Genomic DNA, 13,917 nt, shown 5'->3' with positions numbered 1-13,917 from the left:
ATATTTTTGTACTTCTCCAAATAAACTAAATGACAACATTGAACTATTCCTTCACATTAAGTCTTGAGCTTTTATATCACATATGATTTTCAGAACATTTCAGTCTCAACTGCGACTGATCTTTAACAACTTACAATTATTAAATCACACACATGCCTGTATTCAAAGTTTAAAAAAAATGTTTTAAATCTCTGGTATGAATTTCCCCCTCCCCCCCAGGCTCCAAGGATAAAAGACCACACACCTACGGGAGTGAGAAAGGGCAGTTTCACTCTGTTATTAGTGTGTTGCCAAAACACTTTAGTCATTTCAGAGATTCGTACAATAATGGGATGGGGGTTTGTGAAGAGATTTTTATTGGTAAAGAGAGGGAAAACAGTGAAAAATACGGATCTATTTCTGGCTTCCTCCAAGAAGATGGATTTGTATTTGTTAACTTTTGTGTTACCTTTCCTCCAATTAATTTTCAGTGCCAAATATTGTGAATAATGGTCTGAACAAGCATTTGTCCTACTTTCATCTAGACCCATCTCCAAAATAGTGACTACCATTTGCAGAAAAGGTGAGTGATTTGTGGGTGACAAGCAACTGAACATTGGCCACCTCAGTGTACACCTGTACACCTCAGTACACTCAAGCTTCAGTAGTGCTGGCAAACAACGCTTTCACTGTACATCACAGGGTGCCAGAACTAATAAATTGGATAACGCAGCAACAGTTAAAAAGTAACCAATTAAATAAATTGTAAACAGCTACTTACTTGATATGTTTCATCTAGATTCGGTTGGTTAGCAGGACTATCTTCTGGTTTACTTTTTACCTTGGTCAGCTTTGAAAACAAAATAAAAAAGGACATTTTGTGAAAATGAATTTCATTTTTCAATCCCATTGCCTGCTACAAACATATTACTGTATATTCTCATACTACAAGAAATTATAAAGATTTTTCAATTTGTTCTTTGTGTGATGAGAAACCTGTATCAAGACACCCACAGTCTCCCACACTACTGGGTTACCAATAGTTACCAATCTCAGCCATGTTCGGGGGAGGTGCTACTCGTGCACTTTTCCAAAAGGTGGTGGAGGGAGAGAATCTGAGAGAGGTTCAATCAGACCACTTTCCTGCTACTCCCTGCAGCCATCATAAGAGGCAAGAGAGCAGGGCACCTGTTTGCTCTTTCAACCCCTGTTCATGTGTGGCCCATGGAGTGCTGAAAGGATAATTAAGAAAATACTTGGGAAATTACAAAGAGAAGTGCATGCATTCACAAATATCCTGCATCAACAATGTCTTGTGTGTAGAGGACACTTTTCTACAAAAATGTAACATGTGAAATTAGAAAAATCTCCAAACTTTAATAATTTATTTGTGAATGGTAATGTTAAATAAATGCCATCATAGGACTTGTAAGCAAGAGAAACCATATGGAGCTAAGGACTAAATATTCTTTTGATTGACACTAGTGCTATTTCTGTTCTGTAGTAGGGTGGCAGTTACACTGTGGTAAGAAATAAGTATTTCCTTGTGTATGGTAAAATTAATGTGGTAATTGTCGTCGAATGATTATGGAGTCCTTGGTGTGCTAACTTGTCAGATTTTTATGATCTGCACCAGGAATGGGAACAAATTGTTCCCATAGGTGAATGGACAATCTTCCCACTATTTGTTTTTAAACAAATGTAGTTTTAATCTGTGTGGTTTTATTAATTTAATGTTTGGAAAAGAGGTGAAGCACTGAAACCTTGGGATAAATGTTCTTTCTATGCTAGTAATGGCCACGGATGCCTCGTGCTAAGGGGAAAAAATGTCCAGCTCTAATAATTCATGCTGCAATAAAGAAGAAATAAGAAAAATGGATCTCATTAAAAAAATACCTTCTCTGTCTCGGAGCACATCCCCATTATGTGCATAGCTTTGCAACGCCCATGTGGGGAGTTTGTTACTATTCCATTTTAAATGTTTTTGCTGTGACTGTAAAGTTAGATTACCAAATTAACATTACCAAAATAACTTGAGATCCACCCCTCCTAGGCTACATGGTATTTGGCTGAACCTGGAAACTTCTTGGGTGGGAAATCATGGGTGCTGTGTCCTACCACTCAATGCTGCAGCACATCGATACATCTACATCTAGATCATGGCACACACTAAAACTCCGAGCATACTGCACATGAATCACTGGAATAAGGTTGACTGATTTGCTTCCCATACAGTTTAGACCTGCACATTATACATTTTGAAGAATTACTTTAATGTTATGGAGTGACCTGGAGACCTATGCAATGTAACACTATCTCCCTCTATAACAAATATACAATTTATGGTTCCCTTGAAGCTCAACGGTTAAATATAATGGTAAATGACTTACCCTCAGTTTAAGGTAGAGAGCAGTGATTATAATCCCATACACAAAGAGAATTCCATCCAGAATGTAACACAACTTAGGGTCATTCAGGTTCATACCGTCAGCATCTGTCAAGATGGAAAACAAAAAGCCCAGTCAACCATTTTTCCAAGTGTTTTGTTTGATATCAGTTGATATCTGGATCCTTCTTCACTAATGATGCCCAGGTATCCTGTCCATGCAGCTGTGAAGTGCTGGATTGTATAAATGCAGAGATTAGACAAGCGTATAGTAAAGGCAGAGTGGTTTTAATGGGGGGATTTTAACTTTCATATAGATCGGGATAAGCAGATTAGCACCTGCCAGAAAGGTAGTGAATTTCTTGAGTGTGTCCGGGATAGTTTTCTACAACAGTATATCTTAGGGGCAACAAGGCCATATTAGATTTATTAATGAGCCAGATTTAGTTAACAGCCTAACTGTGCGTGAACATTTATCCAATAGCGATCATAACATGATTGAGTTCAACACAGTGTTTGAAAGGGAGAAACGCAAAACAGTTACTAAGATTCTAGATTTAGGTGAGGCTGATTTCAATGGGATGAGACAGAGACTGTCCACAGTAAACTGGGCAAATCTGTTAATGGGTTGATGCGCTATCAATAACTCAAAAGACTGAGATTAAGCAAGTAACTAACAGGCTTTTATTAACAACAGAATGAAGGTGTGCCTCGAGTGGTCGACCGGTCCAGAATACAGAGGGACTGTGGAGCAGTCACCTTTATACCTGGACTCGTGGGAGGAGTCAGCCAAGACATGTACAGGCATGTACACAGTGGAATACAAACAGTGGTTTACCACATTCACCCCTTGTTTAAAAATGAGTCCGGCGGGGTGAAGTGTATTAAAAGTTAGTGTATTGGAGTCTCTCTGGAGGTCTTGTCTGCCGCTGTGATCGACGTGGCAACGGCAGGGGTAGTGAAGCTTCCGGCGTCGAGTCCCGCGTAGGCTGGGGCACTGGTGTGTAGTCCTCATAGGTGTCGAGCGGGTCGCAGGGCCCAGGCCTGCCATCTGCTGGGGCTGGATATCGGGTCGTGGGGGGGGTGGTAGTGGGTAGTGGGTTACTGCGGCCCCCGAGGGTGCGAGGTCTCATATGGAGACTGTGTCCTCCCGCCCATCCGGGTACGCAATGTAAGCATACTGGGGGTTGGTGTGGAGGAGGTCGACCCTCTCGACCAGGGGGTCCGTTTTATGGGTCCTCACGTGTCTTCTCAGTAGGACCGGCCCTGGGGACGTCAGCCATGGTGGTAGCGATGTCCCCGATGTGGACTTCCTTGGGAAGACAAACATTTTCTCATGAGGGGTGACGTTAGTGGCAGTGCAGAGCAGTGACCGAATAGAGTGGAGCGCATCGGGGAGCACATCCTGCCAGCGGGAGGTCGGAAGGCCCCTAGACTTTAAGGCTAGCAGGGCGGCCTTCCAAACTGTCGTATTCTCTCTTTCCACCTGTCCGTTCCCCCGGGGGTTGTAACTGGTGGTCCTGCTTGTGGCAATACCCCTAGCGAGCAGGTACAGACGGAGTTCGTCGCTCATAAACGATGAGCCCCGGTCGCTGTGGATATAGCTGGGGAAACCGAACAGGGTGAAGAGGTCGTTCAGACATTTAATGACCGTGGCACTGGTCATGTCCGGGCAGGGGATGGCGAACGGGAAACGGGAGTACTCATCAATAATGTTGAGGAAGTACACATTGCGGTCGGAGGAGGGGAGAGGCCCTTTAAAATCAACGCTCAGGCGCTCGAAGGGGCGAGTGGCTTTTATCAGGTGAGCCCTGTCTGGCCTATAAAAGTGCGGTTTGCACTCAGCGCAGACTTGGCAGTTCCTGGTCATGGTCCTGACCTCCTCAATGGAGTAAGGCAGGTTGCGGGCCTTGATGAAGTGGAAGAACCTGGTGACCCCCGGGTGGCAGAGGTCATTGTGGAGGGCCCGCAGTCTATCGATCTGCACGCTGGCGCAGGTGCCACGCGATAGAGCATCCGGGGGTTCATTGAGCTTCTCGGACCGGTACAAGATCTCATAATTGTAGGTGGAAAGTTCGATTCTCCACCTCAAGATCTTGTCGTTTTTGATTTTGCCCCTCTGCTTGTTGTTAAACATAAAAGCAACTGAACGCTGGTCAGTGAGCAGGGTAAATCGTTTTCCGGCCAGGTAGTGCCTCCAATGACGCACAGCCTCCACAATAGCCTGGGCCTCCTTCTCAACGGCGGAGTGTCTGGTCTCCGGGCCCTGGAGGGTTCGTGAAAAGAAGGCCACGGGTCTCCCCGCCTGATTGAGCGTAGCGGCCAGGGCAAAGTCGGACGCGCCGCTTTCCACCTGGAAGGGGATGGATTCGTCCACTGCGTGCATGGTGGCTTGGCAATGTCTTCCTTGATACGGTGGAAGGCTAAGCGGGCCTCTGCCGTCACGGGAAAAGAGGTGGACTTGATCAGCGGACGGGCCTTGTCCGCATAGTAGGGGACCCACTGGGCGTAATAAGAGAAAAACCCTAGGCACCTTTTCAGGGCCTTGAGGCAGTGGGGCAGTGGGAGTTCCATAAGGGGACGCATCCGGTCAGGGTCGGGACCGATGACTCCGTGTTCCACACACAGCCAAGGATGGCGAGGCGGGTTGTGCGGAATATGCACTTCTCCTTGTTATACGTCAGGTTGAGGAGTTTGGCGGTGCAGAGGAACTTTTCGAGGTTTGCGTCATGGTCCTGCAAGTCATGGCCGCAGATGGTCACATTGTCCAGATATGGGAAAGTGGCCTGCAACGCATTTTGATCGACCATCCGGTCCATCTCCCTTTGGAAGACGGAGACCCCGTTGGTGACGCCAAAGGGAACCCTAAGGAAGTGATAGAGGCGGCCGTTTGCCTCAAAGGCAGTATACTGGCGGTCCTCAGGGCGGATAGGGAGCTGGTGGTACGCTGATTTCAGGTCAATGGTCGAGAAGACGCGGTACTGCGCGATCTGGTTGACCATATCAGCTATACGGGGGAGTGGGTAAGCGTCCAGCAGGATGTAGCGATTTATTGTCTGGCTGTAGTCGATGACCAGGCGCTGCTTCTCGCCGGTCTTAACAACCACAACCTGGGCTCGCCAGGGGCTGGTGCTGCCCTCAATAATCCCCTCCTTCAGGAGCCGCTCCACTTCGGTTTTAATGAAAACCCTGTCCCCGGCACTGTATCGGCTGCTCTTTGTGGCGATGGGCTTACAGTCGGGGGTGAGGTTAGCAAACAGTGGGGGGGGGGGTGACTCTGAGTGTGGAGAGGTTGCACCTGGTGCGCGGCGGGCAATTTGTAAACTGCTGGCTGCGGACTGAGAGTGGGGGGAGGGGTCCACCGTACGCCATCGTAACACTTTTAAGGTGGCACTGAAAATCTAACCCCAGTAGAACGGCAGCGCAGAGGTGGGCAGGACCAGAAGTTTAAAATTATCGTACACAGTCCCGTCTACTACGAGTGTCACCACGCAGTAGCCGCCAATGTCCACCGACTGGGACTCGGAGGCCATAGAAATCCGCTGGTGCGCAGGCAGGACTGGGAGAGAGCAACGCCGCACCGTGTCTGGGTGGATGAAGCTCTCTCTGCTCCCAGAGTCAAAAAGGCAGATTGTTTCGTGACCATTTACCTTAATGTCCATTGTGGACCGGGCCAGCTGGTGCAGTCTCGCTTGGTCCAGCGTAACGGAGGCCAGCGTAGGGGTCGGTGTGTCGCTGCGGGTATCAGATGAGGCGGTGTTGGGGGCCTGCTGCGTCCCGGCTGTCGTCCAAGATGGCGGCGTCCATGATCCCCATGTGGCTGGAGGCTGCTGTTCCGGTGGTTCGCACATGGCTGGGGAGGCCCAAGATGGCGGCCCACACGCGGCGCTGCTGGGGTTCAGGGTGGCTTTGGCCCTGCAGACGCTGGCGTAGTGTCCTTTCTTCCCGCAGCCTGAGCAGATCGCATTTTTCGCCGGGCAGCGCGCTCTGGGGTGTTTGGCCTGGCCACAGAAGTAGCATTTCTGGCCTTGGGGCACTGCTGTCTGGCCTTGGGACACTGCTGCGGTAGTTGGGCCGTTGCTGGGATGTGGCTGGGGTGGCACGGCGCTATGAGACGGTCCTACCGTGTCCCAGGCTGTCGTTCCCCGCGGCGTCCATGGTGCAGAGGAGTAGGCGTCCATGCCCCGGTAGGCTGCGTCCAATGATAGTGTGAGTTCAGAGGCCTTGTTGAGATCGAGGTCACTCTGCTCCAACAGTCGCTGTCGGGTGTAATTGGACCTGTGGCCCGCTACAAAAGCGTCCCGGATAAGTTCCTCTGTGTACACGGCGGCCTTTACATCCTGACAACCACAGGCCCGGCCAAGCACAGACAGTGCCTGAAGGTATTCCTCGGTCGATTCCCCAGGTTGTTGTTTACGACTCCCCAGGAGGTGCCTAGCGTACACCTCGTTCACTGGGCGCGTGTACTGGTCCTTGAGGAGCTTGATAGCATCCGCGTACGAGGTCGCATCCTGGATGACCGAGTACACTCGGTGGTTCACTTTGGAGGTCAGGACATCCAGTTTGTCCTCGTCCGATTTGACCGTTTCAGCGGAGGCGACCAGGAATTTTTCAAAACACCTAAGCCAGTGAGTAAACTTGGTGGATGAGTCTGCCTCCCGATGATCTAAGTCCAGGCGTGCTGGTGTGAGGATCTTCTCCATTATAAAAATCTTGTTAATAAAATTGATGCGCTATCAATTACTCAAAAGACTGAGATTAAGCGAGTAACTAACAGGCTTTTATTAACAAGAGAATGAAGGTGTGCCTCGAGTGGTCGACTGGTCCAGAATACAGAGGGACTGTGGAGCAGTCACCTTTATACCTGGACTCGTGGGAGGAGTCAGCTGAGACATGTACAGACATGCACACAGTGGAATACAAAGTGGTTTACCACATGGGTAAAACAACAGATCAGTGGGAGGTGTTCAAAAAAGAACCAGTTTATACCCCTGAGGGAGCAAGAACTCTACTTGCCAAAGAAAAAGCCATGGGCGACTAAAGAGGTAAGAGACAGCATAAAACTAAGAGAAAAAGCATGTAAAATAGCACAGATCCTGGCGCATGGGAAAGATACAAAGAGCAGCAAAGGACCACAAAACAGATAGTAAGAGCTACAAAAAGGGAATATGAAAAGAAACTGGCAAGGGATATCAAAATCAACACACAGAATTGTTACAATTATATTAGGAAAAGGGTAGTCGAGCAATGTTGGCCCCTTAAAAACTGAAAGCGGTGATATTGTCAATGATAAGGAAATGGTGGACATGTTGAATAATTACTTTGCATCAGTATTTACAGTAGAAGAGGAGGATAGCATGCCGGAAATCCCAAGGAAACTAATATTGAATCAGACAGGGACTAAATAAAATTAACGTAAGTAAAATAACAGTAATGAAGAAAATAATGGCACTAAAGAGTGACAAATCCCCAGGACCAGATGGTTTCCATCCCAGGGATTTAAAGGAAGTAGGTGAGCACATTGCAGATGCCCTAACTATAATCTTCGAAAGTTCTCTCGATTCATAAACCGTTCCTTTAGATTGGAAACTTGTGCATGTCACTCTATTATTTAGGGATGGCGAGAGAGGGAAACCATGGAATTATAGATCAGTTAGCCTAACATCTGTTGTCAGGAAATTGCTAGAGTCTATAATTAAGGATAGGGTGACTGAACACCTCTCAAATTTTCGGTTGATCAGAGAGAGCCAGCATGGATTTGTAAAAGGTAGGTCCTGCCTGACAAACCTGATCGAATTTTTTGAAGAGGTGACTAAAGTAGTGGACAGGGGAATGTCTATGGATGTTATTTATATGGACTTCCAGAAGGCATTTGATAAAGTCCCACATAAGAGACTGTTAACTAAGGTAGAAGCCCACTGAATTGAGGGCAAATTATTGACCTGGTTAGGTCGTTGGCTAAGCGGCAGGAGACAGAGTGTAGAGATAATGGGTAGGTACTCCAATTGGCAGGATGTGACTAGTGGCGTCCCGCAGGGATCTGTGTTGGGGCCTTAACTATTCACTGTTTATTAATGACCTAGATGATGGCATAGAAAGTCATATATCCAGATTTGCCAATGACACAAAGATAGGTGGAATTGTAGGCAGTGTAGATGGAAACATAAAATTACAAAGGGATGGCGATAGATTAAGTGAATGGGCAAAACTGTGGCAAATGGATTTCAATGTAGGCAAATGTAAGGTCATCCACTTTGGACTTTAAAAGGCTAGAACAGGGTACTTTCTAAATGGTGAATAGCTTAAAAACAGTGGGGTTCAAAGAGACTTGGGGGTCCAGGTACATAGATCATTAAAATGTCATGTACAGAAAATAATCAAAAAGGCTAATAGAATGCTGGCTTTTATATCTAGAGGTCTAGAATACAAAGGGGTAGAAGTTATGCTGCAGCTATACAAAACCCTGCTTAGACCACACCTGGAGTACTGTGAGCAGTTCTGGGCACCACACCTTAGGAAGGATATATTGGCCTTGGAGGGAGTGCAGCGTAGGTTTACCAGAATGATAGCCCAGACTCCAAGGGTTAAGTTACGAGGAGAGATTACACAAATTAGGGTTGTATTCCCTAGAATTTAAAGTTAAGGGGTGATCTGATCGAAGTTTTCAAGATATTAAGGGGAACAGATAGGGTAGCTAGAGAGAAACTATTTCCGCCGGCTGGGGATTCTAGGACGAGGGGGCATAGTCTAAAAATTAGAGCCAGACCTTTCAGGAGTGAAATTAGGAAACACTTCTACACACAAAGGATGGAAGAAGTTTGGAACTCTTCCGCAAATGGCAAATGTTGCCCGATCGATTGTTAATTTTAAACCTGAGATTGATAGCTTGTTAACCAAAGGCAGGTATATGGAGTTAGGTCGCAGATTAGCGGAACAGGCTGGAGGAGCGCAATGGCCGACTCCTGTTCCTATGTTCCTATCATGGTGCGGGGCAGGCTTGATGGACCAGCTAGTCTTTTCCTGCCCGTCAATTTTGTATGTTCGTACTTCCATATCTGAAGTATTGTCTGCTTCTGCCCCAACGCCAGCCTGTCTGCTACTGAAACCCTCATTCATGCTGTTGTCATCACCAAACTCAATTATTCCAATGTTCTCCAGACCAGTCTCCAATCCTCTGTAAACTTAAGCTCATCCAAAACAATTCTGCCTGTATCCTATCCTGCAGCAATCTTACTCGCCCATCACTCCTATTCGAGCTCCCAGTTTCCCAACGCCTCAAATTTAACATTCTCATCCTCATGTTTAAATCCCTTCATGACCTTGCCCAACCTCCTCTAAACTCTCCATTCCTCTGACTCTGGCCTCTCATGTACCCCTCCCCACTTCACTTCACCTCACCATTGGCGGTCATGTCTTCAGCTACCCAGGCCCTATGCTCTGGAATTCGCTCCCTAAACCGCTCTGCCTCTCCTTCTTCCTCTACTCTTTTAACTCACACTCCTTAAAACCCACCTCACTGATCAAGGATTTTATCACCCCTCCTAATATCTCCTTCTTTGGCTTGGTGGCCATTTTTCTGATTGCATCTCTGTGAAACACTTTGGGATGTTTTTCTACATTAGAGGTGCTTATATATACGCAAGTTGTTGTTGGCAAAGTTATTTGGTTTCTTCATTTAGATGTTTGCCAGTGTTCTCAATTATTGATGGTTTCAATTTCAAAATTGCACAAAGAAAACTATATTTTAGAGAAGAACTCCCTGTTAGTAAAATGGGATATTTTATGTCCACCTGAGAGGGCAGATGGGGAGAGCAGACAGTGAGCCAGATCTTGTGGCGGGGACTGTTCTCTTGGGTCCTCCGGTGGCATGCGGCTCCAGGCGCGATTCCTGCTCCCGCCCGCCCGCCCGCCAGCAAACGTTGTCACTCCCGCCGGTTTCGGGCAGGAGGAATACCTGAACAATTCAAAGGAGTCCCAGGAGTTAAAATGGCCCTGGCTTCATGCCAAGGAGTCGGTGGGGGACTCCCGCCTGGCCCGCAAACACCGCCCACTCTAAATGCGTCATGAGTTAAAATCAGGGCTAAGATCATCTCCAACTCTGTGCTTTGTATTCAGATATTCAAATACAGTGTTAACCATCACTTCTAGAAACTAGGAGTGTTTGTTATGTTATAGGGAAAAAAACTGATTTTCTCAATGGTACTATTTTTCTGAAACTTTTCTGTACTCCCAGCAACTACAAGGATCCTTGTCAGTTGCCTCTTGCTGTCATATAAGCTAGAAATCCCGAGAGCCCTGCTCTGCCACCAGAACTGTGTTGGGGCGGGACTTTTACTCAGTCACCTGCCCTGAGCCTGACCCTGTCTCCAAATTCCAAGGAATTGAGGATGGGGTCATTCACATAATAAGAGCAGGTGCCCATGCTATTTACAATATTACTGGGGTGTCTGTCCCACAGGACACAGGGATTTCAAAATGGCACCTTGCTGTCCCATCAAAGGGACACATATTCATCTGGCCTAAGTTACCAAGGTCCAAGATTTAAAGTGTTGGCTGCACCATTGATGATGTGCAGCTCTCCTAACAGCAATTAATCTCTCGAGTTGTTTGCCATTTGGGTATGGCATTGTGGGGCCCACATACAGCAGTTGTACAGCAAATATGCCTGCTTCATGCAGGTATACTTACTGTTGGCCGTATGCTGAGCAGAACTAATGGGATTTCCAGTGGAGACTGGCAATCCCGCCAGAGCTACTTCCAAAAGTGAGATTACGACGGAGGAGGGGCAGTGAAAAAAAAAATGCCTATCCCCCAATTGAGATTTCTCTAAGTGGCCAAGAAGGGGCAGAAAAACACCAGAAATGGGTTCAGTCCCAAAGTCCTCTCCGCTGCCCAGATTACGTCTACTCCGTTTCATAAACGGGCTGTAATTTCTAGGTATTTATCGGTGTACAAACCTCTGGTGGTATTTTCTAAACTTTCAACAGGATCTGATATAGACAAAAGCAGAATACTGCGGATGCTGGAAATCCGAAATAAAAACAGAAAATGCGGGAAATATTCAGCAGGTCAGGCAGCATCTGTGGAGAGAGAAACAGAGTTCATCGACCTGAAACGTTAACTCTGTTTCTCTCTCCACAAATGCTGCCTGACCTGCTGAGTATTTCCAGCATTTTATGTTTTTATTTTTGATCTAGACAATCCTCTTTTAGGTTGAATTGCACACGTTTGTTTTCCCTTTCTGCCTTTTCCACATTATTTCTACATTTTCTATTTCTAAACAGTGATTCTCAAACATTTTTAATTTGGGCACCACCACTTCAAACTTTTTCCAGGTAGGCTACACCAAAACATTCTCATAGCCTGTCATGCCGACCTAGCTAAGGACACTGATACCAGTAAGTCTGCAAACATGTCTCTCATTCTCTCTCTTTCTATTCCTCCTTTCCTTCTGCTTTTGACTTTCTTCCTGTTTCTCTCTTTCCTTCTTCCCTCTGCTTTTCTCTTCTTCAGTTTCTATCTCCTTCGCTTGTTTCTCTCCCTTCCAAATGTTTTTCTCTCACTCTCATTTACTTCTGATACACTCTCTCTCTCTCTCTCTCTCTCTCTCTCTCTTCCATCCCTTCTCTTTTCTGCTGCCTGGACACTGCAGGAGCGGGGAGGAAGTAAACAGGAGCCCCTGAAGAAGCGCAGAGAACAGGACGAGCAAGTTTGAGTGATCGAAAGAGTTCGCAGAGAATGGGAATGAATGGTTTCGAGCCACGGAAGCAAAGAGAGTGGGTCATCTGAACTTCAGAAGGGGAGATAATGTGAAAAGATAACTAAATGTGTGTGGGTCTCTGCTGAGGAGAGGAGCTTGATGTGGGCTATAGCCAAATGACAAGAACAATTACACAACCACTGCAGCATCCGCATTATCCAAATTACATTTATTTTTAGACCATTGATTCTGCTGCTTCCAGCCTGTTGCCATGCTCTGTCTGCACGAGCTTCACGACCCACCACTGGTGCTCTACAAACATTGAAGTGTAAGAAACATAGTTGTTCACTTGAACTTTCTCTTTCCCCACTAACTTCTCTTTCTTTTCCTCCTCTGACCAAAGGCAACACCTAGCAGTTGCTCTCCTGTACCTCACCAAATGACCATTATTCATGTGTGAACCTTGGCGGTGAGTGCCAGCAGACTATTCAACTGCAGAGTCATCACAGCCAAGACCAAGCCCGTCCACGCATAAGAATTCCAGCAGGAATCACTAGATATTGCTGCGGAGCAAGAACGTTGCCCGATTGTCTCTTCCCTAAACCAGGAGTGCTGAGGCTAATTGTAGTGCCCTTCCTTTTGCCCCAGCTGAGTTCAGCTAACTCAGAAAAATGTGGCTCCGCAACTAACTAGATAAGCACATTAAGCCAGAAATGTATTTCTATTCTGTTATGTCCGTGTATAATAAGACACAGACTGCAGGAGAACGGTACAACAGGTGTTTACTCAACGTGGCTCACACTGGAACTGATCTGTACAGATTACTACTCAGTGCTATATACAGGTGTGGTCACTGCCGGTACTGCAGTATACATGAGCTGTAAAAGATAGTTCCCCCCTTAAAGGTATATACATTACAATTCCTCCCCTTTTAGATTAACAGTACCATAACACTCATTTAACAATTAAATATCAAACTAATTACAATTAACACTTTTAACATGCAACATTAGCTGAAAATAGTCTCTATATATTCAGTCTTTGGGGAGGCTTCCTGATCCTTTCTGGATAGTGCCTTTCCCGAGTGCCTTGCTCTTGGTGCGGAGGCGATTCTGGCCCCCTGTCGTCGGTTGGTTCGTCAGCTTCCAATGCTACTGTTTCTGGGGTAGATGCGACCTGTACGTCGGGTTCATCACCAGGTATGTATGGGCGAGGCATGGGGTTGACTTGTTCCTGTGACTCTAGGATCTGGTCAGCATGGCGTCTCATGATGCTCTCCCCAACATCCACTGTGTACATTAGTGGGCCCTGCCGTGTGCATATCGTTCCTGGCTGCCATTTTTCTGTTCGGTAGTCGCGGGCCAAGACTGGTTGCCCTACATTGAAGCTCCTTGTTGGCTTCTCATGGATGTGCTGGAATTGCTTACTCTCAACATCTTTTCGTACGTTTGGTCTGAGCAAATCCAGGCGAGATCTTAACCTTCGGTTAAAGAACATCATGGCTGGGGCCTGGTTGGTGACTGCATGTGTCGCATTCCAGTAGGCGAACAGGAAATTGTCCACCTTGTGCTGCAGTGGAATGTTGTCATTGTACATAGCCTTTATTGCCTTCTTAAAGGTTTGTACGAACCTCTCAGCCAATCCATTTGTGGCTGGATGATACGGGGCGGATGTGTAATGCCTTACCCCATTCTTTTTCAAGAACCTCCGGAACTCTTCGGACACAAACTGTGGTCCGTTGTCGGAGCCAATCTGTTCTGGCAAGCCATTCCTGGCAAAAATGGTCCGTAGGACTGCAATAGTTTTCTCCGTGGTGGTGGAGGACATTTTGATGACCTCAGGCCATTTCGAG

The 13,917-nt window shown here is 46.7% G+C and overlaps 1 protein-coding gene across 3 annotated transcripts in view; it reads right to left on the bottom strand.

Moving 5' to 3' along the window:
- Nucleotides 1-13,917, bottom strand: part of cd247 (CD247 molecule) — a 154,683-nt gene that overhangs the window by 28,442 nt on the left and 112,324 nt on the right. For all 3 annotated transcript variants that reach the window (XM_086006871.1, XM_086006872.1, XM_086006873.1), the window contains exons 2-3: nucleotides 2,370-2,473; nucleotides 761-829 (exon numbers count right to left, since the gene is read on the bottom strand). In XM_086006871.1, the coding sequence (XP_085862997.1) occupies nucleotides 761-829; nucleotides 2,370-2,473 (173 nt within the window). The remainder of the gene's footprint in view (nucleotides 1-760; nucleotides 830-2,369; nucleotides 2,474-13,917) is intronic.

Source organism: Somniosus microcephalus, chromosome 14, assembly GCF_052327205.1.
Source record: "Somniosus microcephalus isolate GS21.2 chromosome 14, FLI_Smic_1.0, whole genome shotgun sequence".
NCBI lineage: Eukaryota > Metazoa > Chordata > Chondrichthyes > Squaliformes > Somniosidae > Somniosus > Somniosus microcephalus.
This window is presented reverse-complemented; position numbering and strand designations above follow the sequence as displayed.